The sequence below is a fragment of the Coprinopsis cinerea genome (assembly GCF_000182895.1).
Source record: "Coprinopsis cinerea okayama7#130 chromosome 7 map unlocalized cont3.7, whole genome shotgun sequence".
Classification (NCBI taxonomy): domain Eukaryota; kingdom Fungi; phylum Basidiomycota; class Agaricomycetes; order Agaricales; family Psathyrellaceae; genus Coprinopsis; species Coprinopsis cinerea.
The window spans coordinates 726,296-742,023 of record NW_003307538.1 but is presented as its reverse complement, the minus strand read 5'-3'; the positions used below and the strand labels follow the sequence as shown (position 1 = coordinate 742,023).

The following is a 15,728-nucleotide window of genomic DNA, read 5'->3' as shown; positions in this document are numbered from 1 at the left end:
CTTATTACTAGAAATACAATGCAAAGTCTAAAAGAGTGACTATCCCCTGTCCGTCCGTACTCCCTCCTCCGAGCATTTCCGGTCTCCGCTGGATCCTGCCTCATGCTCGTCCAGACAGAACGGATCTCCCGAGAACGAGGGCCACGATATCCGTCTTGGAGGCGGCAACTGGTAGTTAGACTGTCGTATAGACGATTGCGATATTGTCGACAACGTGAATCCGTCGGTTCGACCAGTGTCCGGGCAGATCACACCCCGAGGCTCGAGCATGCCCCGAATATTCAATAGCAGTCTGAGCGCACGCCGCGTCAGCTTTTGAAGGAACAAGGAGTTAGGGGGCGCAAGTGGCGCTTACCTGGAACAAATCGTTGCCTGCAAAGATTTCATCAACCTGCGATGGGGACGTTCTCCGTCAACCACACGATCTAGAACGGCGTCCAGAACCCATTATGTACTTACCCGACAGCCAAATACGACGCGAAAGGGTCGAAAATCCAAATCATAAAGTTGATGAGAGAGACACCTGCACACACATCAGCGCTCGATAGGCAGGGTAGAACGGGAGCACGTACAGATAATGACTAAAGTTCCGCGAATCCAGAAAGTTTCAACGATGTTATACAGATGACAAAGAAGACGAAGCATACCGATATAATAGATGAATCCTGTCCCAAGCACGGCGGTCAATGAGAAGCGGAAGGGGAGACTTTGAAAGACATACCATCCCGAAACAAAATCGTAACCAACTTCAATGACCGGGTATTCCTAGCAATCTTATCTATTTACAGTCGGTCAGGATGCTTGCACTGCAGGGCTGGCTAATCACAGCCAATCTCTTACAAGTTTCGTACGACTTCCACGCCGTCAACAGAAAGACCGCTATAAGCAAGACAGAGCGAATGAGGACTGGAATTAAATGAGCGCGATTCGGGAATATGGTACTCACAGGTTTCGAAGAGCAAGAAAGGTATCCAAAAGGTGATGAGAAGAGGCTGACAAATGGGATGTGTGCATCCAGACAAACATCCAACGAGACCTATCTTCCTCGCCGCCGGGACGACTATACAAAACCGACATAAAAAATCACGACAAAGTCGGAAGTCAATCGTCAGTACATGCAATCTAACGCCCACACACACGGAACACATAGGCGAGACCATGAGAGATTCCCGCAGGTGTCAAATAAAAAGATTCAAGTTCAGACCCTCCCCGTGTCGGCCTCGCAACCAGAATCAGAAACACGAAAAGAAATCGAAGCAAAACTTACATGTCAAGTGTGGCAAGATGATCAAGAAACACGCTGTCATGTTCACAATCGCGACCTACAAATCCAGACCGATAAGTATTCGTCAGTCCAAGATAAGAGGGCAGCGTCAACAAATATAGAATGAGCCGCGTTAAAGGTATGATTACTTACGACAGCCAGAGCGCTCAAGCCGTAAAGCAACCTTTGGCTTTGGTAAAGAGCGTGCGTCCTCATGATGAGCACCGCTACGGATGCAATAACCAAGCGTCCCCGAGTCAGCTCACCAATCATAGATCCCAGGATGATCACCCCACACACCTTCAACAACCGTTATCGCGACGAGATCGAGCAGCGTCGAAGACAACTTGTACTGCTTGCAGCTTTAGGAGCAAGGAGCAAAGAGATGGGATGAGATGCCGGGAACGAAAATGGACGGCCGTCGGCACGGCGATGTCACTCACAACTAGGAACAAGGATGTAATTTAGTACATACCCCCTCGACGTTCCTGAGCTCCACTCCAAAAAGGAGCCGAGCAGAAGTGGGACTCACTGTGTCACTGGGATCCCATATGAATTGGGCTGTGAGTGGAAACGTTTGGACAATTTAGGGACGTGTCGCTCGAGTGCTGAGGGAGGCGGGTCTCGTACCGACTAGGTCAAGGAAAAATATGGCAGGGGGGAGGTATCGGTTCTGGGGATGGCGATTGGTGATTGAACTCGACGGGTCGAGGTAGAACAATCAAGCACAACGTACGCAAAAGAAGAGTGTCGTCCCTAACGTCTTTTTGGCCTTCCACACCCTTGCGATCTGCGAGACACGACGTCATGCCTGAACTTGCGCACAAACAGTCTGGAATACATGCCTCTTCATCGAACGTCAATCCTATATCCCAGAACAAAAGAGTGGCGGCGGCGACTACAGTTAAGCGCGTCAGGAAATCATGCCTCTCTCCATAGGTACTTGCAAGGGTTTTTACCGTAGGCATACTACGACAAAAATGTCAGCATCAAACCACACGGATGAGTGGACAGACGCACCTTCGTGGCTATGACATTACTGCTCAATTCTGCGGCGTTGGAGGCCATGGCATGGGCGACGGCATGAGAGAAGCGAAAGAAGAGGACAGGGATGAAGTCAACGGCCGCATGCCAGTGCGGGTTTCATTTGTATCCGGTAACGCGTTACGGTAGACTCGGGGCAAAGACCCGAGAAGGGGATCAGAATGTATTCAATCGCGGCGTCAAGGCCAGCGAAGCACCCTGTTTTTAGAATGATCCAAGTCCAACCGGAGAATACGAGGCCAATGAGAGTCTCCACGTCGCCGTTTCGTGTGAAGGCATTTTTATTGCCTTCGGTGATCATCCAAGATCATGAGGAATCGTTTCAATGAAGTGAGTACTCCCAGGCGTTGGCGACCGCGATTTGGCGAAAGGATGTGGGCAACGGAGGTTCCTCGGCTGACAACCGATTGTATTCAGCGGGCGTCTGTGAGAGAGGGGAAACACAGGGGCTATAGAGTGGAGCGGCAACTTCCAGGGTATTACGCCTTCTGAGGTCTATTCTTGGCGCAACGCAGCACCCAGGATGTTTACATTTGAATACTACATACCATTTGATTCCGATACGTTCAGTAAGCTCCTGTCGGTCCCGCGTTCGTTGTATTGGCCATGATGCTGGCGCCAGATGACCTGTGGTGCCTCAGTCGCAGTGAATGATTATTGTCAAGTTAGCCGGTACTCACGTTCCAATTCGCTCTGCTCCAGCCTTGAACATGGCAATGCACGCTTCCAATGTCCGAACACCACCAGAAGCCTTGATCTTGACTCCCGCCTTATGACGCGTCGCCAATCGCATTAGTTTGACATCTTCCACCGTCGCGCCTCCACCGCTGAACCCAGTCGAGGTTTTGACGAAGGCAGCACCGGCTTCCGCTGAGATAACCGAAGCCGCAATCTTCGCTTCTCTGGTCGGAAGTAACGAAGTTTCGATGATGACCTTGACCGGTACAGAGTGGCAAGCCTCGATAATCGTGCGGAGGTGTTGGTACAGTTCTGCGTATCGTGGAGGAGAAGCGAGGAGGAGACCCAGTGGTATCACAGTATCGATTTCTTTCGCTCCGTCCGCTATCGCCTGTCGTGCCTCTCTGGACCGAATCTTCAGCCTTCGTTCGCCGGATGATAGACAGCCAGAGACCCAACATACTCGGCTTTGGCAAGAGCAGACCCAGCACCCAGAGGAAACCCAATCACAGAGCAAGCGATACTTGACGATCCCTTTAGACGCTCCGCTACTTGCTTGACGAAGAGACCATTAACGCAGCAAGACTAGGACAATGTCGGAACTGGGCTTTTATGCAAAGATAGAGGTACGCACCTTGAATCCAAACTGAATGGCCTCGTCGCAAAGTTTATCAATCTGTTCAGGGGTTGACTCGGGCTTGAGCAGGGTATGGTCGATTGTTAAAGGGAACCGGGGATCTTCTGGGTTGGATATCGTCGACAGTGGCGCCAGATGGGAATCAATATCATCGTTCAGAGAAATCGAGGCAATCTCTTCAATTTTGGTTTTAATGAATGAGTTCCATGTTTCATTTGACCAGGTGGATGCGTCTTTTTGGCCCATATTTTGTCTGTACGACGAGGATTGGATGGGAAGAGAGAGACGAAGAGAGAAGGCCTGTGTGATCGTTGCGGATAGGGGCTGGTACCCAAACAAGGTCAAATTGATGGCAACGGACTCGAGCGCCCAAAGCAGTTCTCGCTGCTGTTTCACGGTCTGACCGGACGATGATGGGGGAAATCCATGATCAACGGTAAGTAACTCATTGTATGAGAAAAAAGTGATATCTCAGATTATCGATAGAATAGCCCTGGCTGTGGCTGGAATGCCCCTTACCCAGCGTTGGCTGTGGCCTGCAAAAAACGGTCTTCCTTGCTCCCTCACACATGGCCGGCTCTATCGATGCACCCAACTCTGGTTACGCGACGGTAAGTGTCTGCGCTCTCATAGAATGAGACAACCTCGACTAACTCACTTTCCTGAAGGCCATCGACGAAGATGAAGTCACGAGTATGCGGTCGTTTGGCTTGCCTTGGGTCACCAATTCTGAACCATTTACGCCAGGTGGACATACTCAAGCCAGAGACAAACTAGAGGAAGCTTTGTCCCGCGTGAATGAGCTATTGGATAGGGCCACGAAAGAGATGGACGATGGTGTCCTGGCAAACGCGATGGACTCGTTACGGGAGACCATCCGTCACGAAGAAGAGGACGACGGAACGCGCGCGAAGGCTGAAGCTGGCCTGATCAAAGCTCTTGTAACCCGGTTCGCTCGGTATGGATGGGTTGATGACATGGATGAAGGGATGAAGCTTTTGCTGAGGAAGAAGTCAAATCCATTGACATCCATCGTGAGTGCGAACCGATCAACAACATTGAACCCGGCGCTAACCTCTGACAATGCACAGCGTGGAGCGAAGGTTTGGTTGAAGGACAAGTTGAATCCATTCATCGTGAGTGTTAACACACCAACCGCATTCAACTCATCGGTTGACAATGAACAGCGTGAATCGCCAGCATCTGGCTTACGGGGCAAGCGCTGCGTGGACAACATATCCTTCGCCCTCAATTCTATCCGACAATACCGACAATCAGTTAGCGTATCCGAGCTAGATACCGCGATTCTTGTCGCCAATGAAGCTCTGGCCTCGTGTCATGGTACCACCAACAGCCGAAGCCAGCTATTACTCCGGGCTGGGAACGCCCTGGTTCTGAAGTACCTGGCGTCCGATGACGCGAGGTATCTTGGCTTGGCTGAGGCGTCTTTTCAAGATGCTAGGCAGGTTCTCGGAAGCGGCGATCCAACGCTCTTCACTGTACTTCTCAATCTCCAGCATATTGTATCCATCAAGCTCGCAGAATGCAAAGGAGAGGAGTCGGTTAGGTTGCTGGAGCTGAATCAACTACGAGAGGAAATGGAGAACGTGGACGAAAAAGGGAGGAACGCGTACAAGCTCGGAACACAGCTGATGCAAGGCGATAAACATCAGTTAGAGGAATCTCTGTTGTGGTTTCGACAGTCACTTTCATTCCGACCGCCACAGCATCCAAGACGTCAGAACACACTTTCGCATTGTGCCATTGCCCTACGTAACCGGTTTCATTCCACGCGCGACTTCCGCGACCTGGAAGAGAGTGCGGCGCTGCACAGAGAAGCACTCGATCATCGGCCTCCTGGCCACCCCTCCCGCCCTGCCTCGCTCAACAACCTGGCATCCTCGCTCTCCGTCCGCTTCCAGCACAAGGGAGACTTCCGTGACCTGGAAGAGTGCCTGTCATTATACCAGGAGGCGCTCTCTGTCCTTCCTGAAGGCCACCCTGACCGCCACATCGCCCTCTTCAACTTGGCATCCTCGCTTTCCACTCGCTTCAAGCACAAGGGTGACTACCGCGACCTGGAACAGGGTGTGCGACTGCATAGGGAAGCACTTTCTCTGCGCCCGCCAAGCCACCCCAACCGCCCCCATTCACTCAACAATCTGGCAATCTCATTGTCCACCCGCTTCGAACACAAGGGTGATTTCAGCGACCTAGAAGAGTGCTTGACATTATACAAGGAACTGCTTTCGCACCGTCCTACAGGCCACCCTGACCGCCCTAACGCGCTTAATAACCTGGCGAACTCGCTTGGCACTCGATTCAAGCACAAGGGCGACTTCCGAGACCTGGAAGAGTGCTTGACTCTGCACAGGGAGGCACTCTCGCTCTTCCCATCAGACCACCCCGACAGTGAGAGATCGCTCAACAACTTAGCAAACGCCCTTTCAACACGGTTCAAGCACAAAGGCGACCTCCGTGACCTGGAAGAGTCCTTGGAATTGGGCAGGAAAGTTCTCTCGCTCCGCGGTTCAGACCACCCAGAGTATCCCAGCTCGCTCAACAATTTAGCATCCTCAGTTTTCACGCGGTTCCAGCACAAGGGCGACTTCTGCGACCTAGAAGAATCCGTGAGATTGCTCGGGGAAGCGCTGTCTCTCCGCCCGGCAGGCCACCCCGATCGCCCCACCTCGCTGGACAACCTAGCATCTATGCTTCACACCCGCTTCAAACATAAGGGCGACTTATGCGACCTAGAAGAGTGCCTGGAATTGTACAGGGAAGCGGTTTCCTACCGCCCTCCAGGCCATCACCTCCGCCCCGTCTCGCTCAGCAACCTAGCATCATCACTTTCCGTCTGTTTCAACCACAAGGGCAACCTCCTCCTCCTGGAAGAATGCATCACATTGCATAAGGAAGCGCTGGACCTCCGCCCTGTAGGCCATCCCGACCGCTCCATGTCGCTCAACAACCTCGCGGCCTCGCTTTGCACCCGCTTCCAGCACAAGGGCGACTTCCACGATCTGGAGGAGTCCGTCACCTTGTACAGGGAAGCACTGGACCTTCGCCCTCGTGACCATCCCGATCGCCCCACCCCGCTCTTCAATCTGGCGTCCGCGCTTGTTACACTGTTCGAGCACAATGGCATCCTCCACGATGTGGAAGAATCCGTGACATTGCTCAGGGAAGCAGTTTCTATGCTGCCTGAAGGCCACCCCAGCCGCCCCATTGCGCTCCACAACTTGGCAACGTCGCTTTCCACTCGCTTCCAGCACAAGGGCGACTTCCACGACTTGGAAGAGTGCGTAATATTGCTCAGGGAAGCACTTTTACACCGCCCTGCAGGCCACCCCGACCGTCTGGCCTCGCTCAACAACCTCGCAACATCGCTTTCCTACCGGTTCAAGCATAAAGGCGACTTCCGCGATCTGGAAGAGTGCGTGACAATGCTCAGGGAGGCTCTCTCTCTCCGCCCTCCAGGCCACCCTGACCGTCCGGGCTCGCTCAACAACCTGGCAAACTCACTTTCCACCCGCTTCAAGCACAAGGGCGACTTGCAGGACCTGGAGGAGTGTGTTACATTGCACAGGGAGGCGCTCTCTCTCCTCCCTTCGCCTCACCCCGAGCGCTCCAACCCGCTCAACAACCTGGCAGAGTCGCTTTCCACGCGTTTTAAGCGCAAGGGCGATTTCCGCGACCTGGAAGAGTGCCTGACGTTACTTAGGGAAGCTCTCTCCCTCCGCCCTCCAGGCCACCCCAGCCGCCCCTATTCACTTAACAATCTGGCGACCGCACTGTCCACCCGCTTTGAACACAAAGGTGACCTCAGTGACCTTGAGGCATGCATCGAGGCCCTGCGGGAGGCTGTTCTTTTGTATTCCAAGTCGGATAATTCACTGGGAGTCAAGCCCGATTCCACATGGACTGGTCATCCCTCTTGCCTTGTGGTAATTGGGAACCTTGTGGGCGTTCTCACTAGGAGGTACCTGGCAACCAGCGACAACGATACCCTGAATGAGTTATTCCAGCTTCTCAGATCAGGCACTCAGTTCCACGGGTCGTCGCCAATGGCGAGGTTACACCACGCCCAGCGCTGGAGTTCAGCTTGCCGACAGTTCAACCGTCCTCAAGTTGCGCTGGAGGCGTACAGTTATGGGGTCGCCATTCTCCCTCATTTAGCCTCTCTCGACCTCACACTGGAACAACGGCAAAACACTCTCGTCTGGGTTAAGGATTTGTCGAGGGATGCAGTGCAGTGCGCCATCGAACAAGGACAGTTGGAGATGGCGGTTGTCTTTCTCTCCATTGCACGGTCGGTTTTTTGGTCTCAAGCCCTTCAATTCCGGGGACCTCTCGACCGGCTGGATGCCCTCCATCCTGATTTGGCGGCAGAAGTGCGCTCAGTCACTCGCCAACTGGAAATTGCGACCCAAGAAACTTCGCAGGCTCACTCGACGTCGGCCATGTCAACGCGTCCATACCTTCTCTCCCAGAAGAGAGAGGAAGTCATCGCACGAATTCGAGCGACAGACGGCTTTCAGGACTTTCTCCTCCCCCCTTCCTTCGACACACTCAAGAGCGCTGCCAAACAGAATCCCATTGTCTTCCTCAACGCCAGCAAATACGGATGCGATATCCTGATCTTGAAACAGGATGGGACTTTACATCGTCACCCGCTGTCTACAGATTTGGAGCGAATTGCGGGGTTGACGGATGCGATTGAGCCGTTATCGCGAGGACAGGCAGCCGGAAAACAACTCCAACGCAAGATTGACAGCTTCTGCGAAACCGAAACCCGAAATACTCGCTTGAAGCTACGTCGTAAAAACAGGGGAACAGCGGAAGACGATTTCAAGAAGCTTCTCGAGATCCTCTGGGATGTGGTAGCTGAGCCGGTTATCAGAATTCTAGGTCTGCAAAAGGTGCGTGGTCCATGGCATCGTCTGTTTTATCCGAATTTCGCTGACTAGCCTCTCAGACTGACAACCCGCAACGAATATGGTGGTGTCCGACGGGCCCATTCGCCTTTCTTCCCATCCATGCCGCCGGGATTTATGCCAACAATCCTGAGGCGTCCGACTGTCTATCCGATTATGTCGTGTCGTCTTACTGCTCTTCGCCACAAGACCTCATTGCACCGCCGCCAACACCGAATCTCGACTACGAAATGCTTGTTGTTGTCGAGCCAGGAGATTCAGGGCCGAGTAGACACCGCCTTCCATTCACCATGGAGGAGTTGAAGAAGATTCAGCGTCGAATCCCGCATGAACGGCATTTGGTTACTCGCATAGGCTCAGCAGAGACTCCCTCCAACCCCGACACAATCTTGGGCCACATCAACTCAGCCTCTATCGTTCACTTCGGGTGCCACGGATCTCAAGATTCCTCGAACCCGTTGGATAGTTCTTTGATCCTCAGCGGGGGTTGTCTGACCATGGGATCACTGATACGAGGCTGCCGCACGTCCAATGCTGCCCTTGCCTACCTGAGTGCCTGCGAGACTGCGATGGGAGACCAGGAACGGCCCGATGAATCTCTCTCTTTGGCTGCGACTATGCAGTTCGCCGGATTCCGAAGCGTTGTCGCAACGATGTGGTGAGTCATCCCATTGATTCAGTGCTGAAAGATTTTGATTGACAATTGCTGAAACTTAGGGCCATCCAAGACGAAGATGCACCGATCGTAGCCGATGTCTTCTACCACCATCTCTTTCGTCGTGGTACAGCGGCTCCTCCGGACATAACCGATGCAGCGTATGGTCTGCATCTTGCTGTGAAGAAGCTACGCGACCTGGGGAGACCGTTCCAGCAATGGGTACCTTTTGTTCATTATGGAATTTGATTTTGTACTATACATTACTTGTATCATAAGGGCCTGTAACATTAAACCATGTGTGCCATTCATGGACATACTTGCAGTGGATTTCAAGATTTCGTAGGGAATGCGCATAAGGATAAAGAACGTAGACGACCTAGTAAATCGAAGGGGAAAGACCAAAAGCTGGAGCAGATAGCAATGATGATGTCGACGACCTCCCTAATATTTGGTTCGGGGTGGCGCAATACAGTCGGACACAAAATCAATCGTGGGCAAGTTCTGATCTGTTGCGCGGTGGGAGCCTTCAATCAACAACCATCCGCACGCCCTCATCCATGTCAATGCCAAAATTGACCACCGACAAGGCTCTCCGGAGATGCTACATCGTTGGCGACCTCTTCGGCCAAGTTCTCTCTTCCATCGACCCCGCTGGCCACTTGGATACATGGCTGTGCCTTCTGGGCGCCCCGGAACAGAACGACGAATCAAGTGTTCGTGATGCAGGAGGTGAAGAACGGCGTTTATATTTGTGTAGGCTCAAGTACAACGCCGCCCTCCGACCACGTCACTCGTTCTGTCTTGCAACTTGCTGAATGTCTTCTCATTCATGGGGAATTGTGTCAGTACATCCGGAATTGACCCCCCGACGGTGAGTGTCTACGCGTCCATTGTTAATCAGCGAGGTTGAATAACCCACGTTCTGAAGGCCATCGATGACTATGAATTATCAGGTATGTATTACACCCATTGCTTACCGTGTTATGAGCGCCCTTGCGAATTATCCACACCCAGGTGTATCAGCCCAAGGCGAGGGCGAACTAGAGGGTCCTTTGTCCCGCGTAAACGATCTATTGGATGCAGCCACGAAAGAGATGGACGACAGTGTCCTCGCAAATGCGATTGCCCTTCTACGGAAGACCATCCGTAACGAACAGGATGACAGAATGCGGGCAAAGGCCGAAATCGTCCTGATCAAAGCCCTTGTGGCCCGGTTCGCTCGACATGGATGGGTGGAGGACTTGGATGAAGGAGTAAAGCTTTCGTTGAGGGTGCTGTCGTATCCAACCAAACTCATTGTGAGTACTACCACATCCATCCCATTCAAACCAGCGGTAATCTTTGACAACGCGCAGCGCGGAGTGAAGCTTTTGCTGGACGAGGATCTTTTTCTATCCAGATTCATTGTGAGTGCCAACGCGTCAGCTGCATTCAACTCAGGTGAACTCTGCCTATGCACAGCGTGGAGTTAAGCCTTTGCTGAGGGAGGTGTTAACCTCGTCCACCGCATTCATTGTGAGTGTCAGCATACAAACCACATTCGACCCAGCAGTAAACTTGGACAATACACAGCGTGAATTGACAGTATCCGGTTCACGGGGCGGGGACTGGGCTGGCAATGTCTCTTCCGCCCTCATTTCCCTGCGGGAGTATCGACAAACAATCGACGTGTGCAAGCTAGAAACCGCTGTCATTGTCGCTAGTGAAGCTCTGGCTTCGAGCCATGGTGCGACCAGCAGCCGCGGCCAACTGCTGCTCCGGACGGGGAGTGCCCTGGTTCTGAAGTACTTGGCGTCCAATGACGAGAGATATTTGGGCCTGGCCGAGGCATCTTTTCAGGATGCCATACGGGTCCTTAAAAGCGGCGATCCAACGCTGTTCATTGCACTGCTCAATCTCCAGCACGTTGCATCCATCAAGCTCGTGGAGTCCAAAGGAGAGAAGTCGGTTAGGTTGCTGGAGCTGAAGCAGCTGCGAAAAAGAATGGAGAGCGAGGACGAGAAAGGGAGGAATGCGTACAAGTTGGGAACCCGGATGATGAACTCCGATAAACGTCAGGTAGAGGGATCTATCTCATGGCTCTGTCAGTCCCTTGTATTCCGACCGCCACGGCATCCAAGACACCTTGATACGCTTGCCCATTTCGCCAACGCGCTCAATTTTCGATTTCTTTACACCAGCGACTTGCGCGACCTGGAAGAGTCTGTCAGACTGCACAGAGAAGTGCTCTCTCACCGCCTTCCAGGTCACCGCGACCGCCCCCGAGCGCTCAATGACCTTGCAACCTCGCTGTCCAACCAATTCCAGCATAAAGGCGACTTCCGTGACCTGGAAGAGTCTATAAGATTAACCAGGGAGGCGCTTTCTCACCACCCCACAGGCCACCCCGACCGTCCACGCTCCCTCCACGACCTTGCAGCCTTGCTTGGCACCCGGTTCTTGCACAAAGGCGACTTGTGCGATCTGGAAGAATGTGTCGCAGTATCCAGGGAGGCGCTTGCTCTCCGTCCGCCGGGCCACCCCGACCGCCCCCGCTCCCTCCACGACCTGGCAACCTCGCTTGCCTGCCGGTTCCAACACAAAGCCGACTTCCGAGACCTGGAAGAGTCTGTCACATTGGTCAGGGAAGCGCTCGCCCTCCAGCCTCCAGGCCTCCCCTACCGTCCCGTCTTGCTCCACAGCTTAGCGGTCTCACTTTCAACTCGGTTCCGGGGCAAAGGCGACTTGCGCGACCTGGAAGAGTGTGTCACATTGTACAGGGAAGCGCTCGCTCTCCGGCCTCCTGGACACACCGACCGTCCCCGAGCGCTCAACGACCTGGCAGCTTCGCTTGACACCCGGTTCCAGCATAAAGGCGACTTCCGCGACCTGGAAGAGTCTGTCACATTGCACAGGGAGGTGCTCACTCTCCGCCTTCCAGGCCATCCCGACCGTCCCCGCTCCCTCAACGACCTGGCGACCTCCCTGGGCGCCCAGTTCCACCACAAAGGCGACTTCCGTGACCTGGAGGAGTCCATCGCATTGGCCAGGGAAGCGCTCACTCTCCTGCCTCCAGGCCACCCTGACCATCCCCGCTCCCTCAACGACCTAGCAACATCGCTTGGCACCCGGTTCCAGCACAAAAACGACTTTCGCGACTTGGAAGAGTCCATCGCGTTGGTTAGGGAAGCACTCACCCTCCAACCTCCAGGTCACCCCTACTGCCCCGTCTTGCTCCACAGCCTAGCGTTCTCGCTTCTCACCCGGTTCCAGCGCCGAGGCGACTTGCGCGACTTGGAAGAGTGCGTCACCCTGGAAAGGCAAGCACTCGATCTCCGCCCTGCAGGGCATCCCGAACACCGGAACTCACTCAACAGTCTGGCACAATCACTTTCTGCCCGGTTTGAACACACGGGCGACTTCCGCGACCTGGAAGAGTGCATTGCATTTCTCCGGGATGCTCTTCTTCTGTATTCAAAGCCGGATATCTCTTTACCTGATACCAGTCACGAATTGGCTGATCATCCCTATCGGATTTTTGTGATTGGGAACCTTGTGAGAAATCTCAATTTCAAGTACCGGGCGACAAACGACAACAGCGCCCTGGATGAAATATTCCAGCTTCTGAGGTCTGGTGCTCAGTCCCAAGTGGCGTCGCCATTGGCGAGGCTACGCCATGCAAGGCTCTGGAGCTCGACTTGCCGAGAGTTCGATCGTTCAGCACTGGCACTGGAGGCTTACGATCATGGGGTCGCCATTCTTCCCCATCTAGCGTCTCTCGACCTCACATTGGAACAGCGCCAAAATGTACTCGTTCATGCCAAGGATCTCTCAAGAGACGCTGTACAGTGCGCGATCGAGCAAGGGCAATTGGACACAGCAGTTGTCTTTCTCTCGACAGCACGATCGATCTTCTGGTCCCAAGCGCTCCAATTTCGGGGGTCTTTCGACCGACTGGACGCCCTCCACCCTGAATTGGCGTCAGATCTACGTTCTGTTACGCGCCAACTGGAAATCGCGACCGACGACGAAAACCTGCGTATCGACTCGACGTCGGCTCATCATGACCTGCCACGACGCCCGTACCTTCTCGCCCAGAGGAGAGAAGAGATCATCACCCAGATTCGAGCTATAGACGGGTTTCATGACTTTCTCCTTCCTCCTTCGTTCGACACACTCAAGAGCGCTGCCAGGGATGGGTCAATCGTCTTCCTTAATGCCAGCAAGTACGGATGCGATGTCCTGATTATGAAACCGGATGGCACCTTGCATCGTCGCCCGCTGTCTACAGATTTGGAGCGAATTGCGGGGTTGACGGATGCGATTGAGCCGTTATCGCGAGGACAGGCAGCCGGAAAACAACTCCAACGCAAGATTGACAGCTTCTGCGAAACCGAAACCCGAAATACTCGCTTGAAGCTACGTCGTAAAAACAGGGGGACAGCGGAAGACGATTTCAAGGAGCTCCTTGAGATCCTCTGGGATGTGGTGGCTGAGCCGGTTATCAGAATTCTAGGTCTGCAAAAGGTGCGTGGTCCATGGCATGTCTGTTTTATCCGAACCTCGCTGACTTGACTCTCAGACTGACAACCCGCAGCGAATATGGTGGTGCCCGACGGGCCCGTTCGCCTTTCTTCCCATCCATGCCGCCGGGATTTATGCCAACAATCCTGAGGCGTCCGACTGTCTATCCGATTATGTCGTGTCGTCTTACTGCTCTTCGCCACAAGACCTCATTGCACCGCCGCCAACACCGAATCTCGACTACGAAATGCTTGTTGTTGTCGAGCCAGGAGATTCAGGGCCGAGTAGACACCGCCTTCCATTCACCATGGAGGAGTTGAAGAAGATTCAGCGTCGAATCCCGCATGAACGGCATTTGGTTACTCGCATAGGCTCAGCAGAGACTCCCTCCAACCCCGACACAATCTTGGGCCACATCAACTCAGCCTCTATCGTTCACTTCGGGTGCCACGGATCTCAAGATTCCTCGAACCCGTTGGATAGTTCTTTGATCCTCAGCGGGGGTTGTCTGACCATGGGATCACTGATACGAGGCTGCCGCACGTCCAATGCTGCCCTTGCCTACCTGAGTGCCTGCGAGACTGCGATGGGAGACCAGGAACGGCCCGATGAATCTCTCTCTTTGGCTGCGACTATGCAGTTCGCCGGATTCCGAAGCGTTGTCGCAACGATGTGGTGAGTCATCCCATTGATTCAGTGCTGAAAGATTTTGATTGACAATTGCTGAAACTTAGGGCCATCCAAGACGAAGATGCACCGATCGTAGCCGATGTCTTCTACCACCATCTCTTTCGTCGTGGTACAGCGGCTCCTCCGGACATAACCGATGCAGCGTATGGTCTGCATCTTGCTGTGAAGAAGCTACGCGACCTGGGGAGACCGTTCCAGCAATGGGTACCTTTTGTTCATCATGGAATTTGATTTGCTATCATGGATTACTTGTTCTTAAGGGTCTGTAACATTAACCAACACCATGTACCATTCGTTGACACACTTGCAGTGGATTCGATTTCTTATTTTCTACAGCCTTTTGTCTGTCATTACGTTGCCATTACTGTTGATGATAGAACTAGGAACCGCTGCGAGCCTCGCTGCAGTCGCCGGCTGACCGTTGCCTCTGTAATAATTGGGACGAAGGTTGGCGCTTTCTATGATCTGCTGGCAAGTGATTCTAAAGCTGGAGATGTCGTCCTTTCATAGAGTCCGACACCCCAGACCCAACTTCTTGATCAACGCTGGAAGACGCGAACGTTCGGTAATTGTTTGATGTTTGGGGTGGAGAAGTGGTCGTCTTCTGGCAAGCTACCAGCAAGTAGTCTGAAATAGGATGTACCTGCGGACAACTGAGGAAAGTTGCCGATGTTGTTGTGTTCGCACAACGCTACTACTAACCGCGCGTTCGAGTTCTTCCGTAGCATGCACATCGCCCTCCGCTTGTTGGTACATCACATATTCTGACGGGCAGTAATCAGTTGTTTCATATAGCGCCCAGTGTATTTACCCAGCATCTGGACTCGTTTAGGAAGGAGTACACCGCATGGTCGTTTGGAAGCTTTAATGGGACTGATAAGCGCCCGTGCCATCCTGTGCCATCTGTCCATCTCGGTTGTCATGCCTTCCATTCGGAAGTGTAGCGCTGTTGCATCGAGCAACTTATTCATCTTACTGCGGATTGGCCGTGTCCAGATTACCCGAAATTCAAGCGACAGAGACTGCAAGAGACCTTGAAGCTGAGGTGGGACGTTGCAGGCGAATTAGAGCGGAGGTGGTCGGAGTTGCAAATGCACATTCGCCGTCAGCGCGCACTGCACGCACATTTGTTGCCACAAGATCACATAACCTTTCGAAATCAGCGCTCGGCTCCATTTGCTAACCCGGTCGCTGCAGAATCAGAACCATGGACCAAATGTTTCTGGCACGGCTGTGCCTCTTAGGTGACCCGGCAGATCGTTATCAGCGACGGAAACCCAGCCAAGTGGTTTGAGTCGCTGTCAATGAAGCAGTACC

The 15,728-nt window shown here is 53.3% G+C and overlaps 4 protein-coding genes across 4 annotated transcripts; 2 read left to right on the top strand and 2 right to left on the bottom strand.

Annotated features, from left to right (window-relative positions):
* Positions 1–175: 175 nt before the first annotated feature.
* On the bottom strand, positions 176–2,332 carry CC1G_14791 (hypothetical protein; the record flags this gene model as incomplete). The annotated part of the gene is made up of 11 exons (XM_002910767.1): positions 176–292; positions 356–407; positions 460–523; positions 573–665; positions 722–778; positions 841–906; positions 1,268–1,322; positions 1,797–1,825; positions 2,001–2,162; positions 2,224–2,233; positions 2,285–2,332. The coding sequence occupies 11 exons, from the start codon at positions 2,330–2,332 to the stop codon at positions 176–178; spliced, it is 753 nt and encodes a 250-aa protein (XP_002910813.1).
* A 503-nt stretch (positions 2,333–2,835) lies between these two features.
* On the bottom strand, positions 2,836–3,869 carry CC1G_04030 (deoxyribose-phosphate aldolase; the record flags this gene model as incomplete). The annotated part of the gene is made up of 4 exons (XM_001831087.2): positions 2,836–2,848; positions 2,989–3,390; positions 3,450–3,541; positions 3,621–3,869. 4 exons carry the CDS (start codon positions 3,867–3,869, stop codon positions 2,836–2,838), a joined length of 756 nt encoding a protein of 251 aa, XP_001831139.2.
* Positions 3,870–4,192: 323 nt separating this feature from the next.
* Positions 4,193–9,464, top strand: CC1G_04029 (hypothetical protein; the record flags this gene model as incomplete). Its single annotated transcript, XM_001831086.2, has 7 exons — positions 4,193–4,234; positions 4,292–4,316; positions 4,371–4,657; positions 4,715–4,759; positions 4,811–8,545; positions 8,602–9,218; positions 9,278–9,464. The coding sequence occupies 7 exons, from the start codon at positions 4,193–4,195 to the stop codon at positions 9,462–9,464; spliced, it is 4,938 nt and encodes a 1,645-aa protein (XP_001831138.2).
* A 311-nt stretch (positions 9,465–9,775) lies between these two features.
* Positions 9,776–14,642, top strand: CC1G_04028 (hypothetical protein; the record flags this gene model as incomplete). The annotated part of the gene is made up of 8 exons (XM_001831085.2): positions 9,776–9,931; positions 9,976–10,089; positions 10,147–10,171; positions 10,233–10,624; positions 10,680–10,733; positions 10,791–13,724; positions 13,780–14,396; positions 14,456–14,642. The coding sequence occupies 8 exons, from the start codon at positions 9,776–9,778 to the stop codon at positions 14,640–14,642; spliced, it is 4,479 nt and encodes a 1,492-aa protein (XP_001831137.2).
* Positions 14,643–15,728: the final 1,086 nt, after the last annotated feature.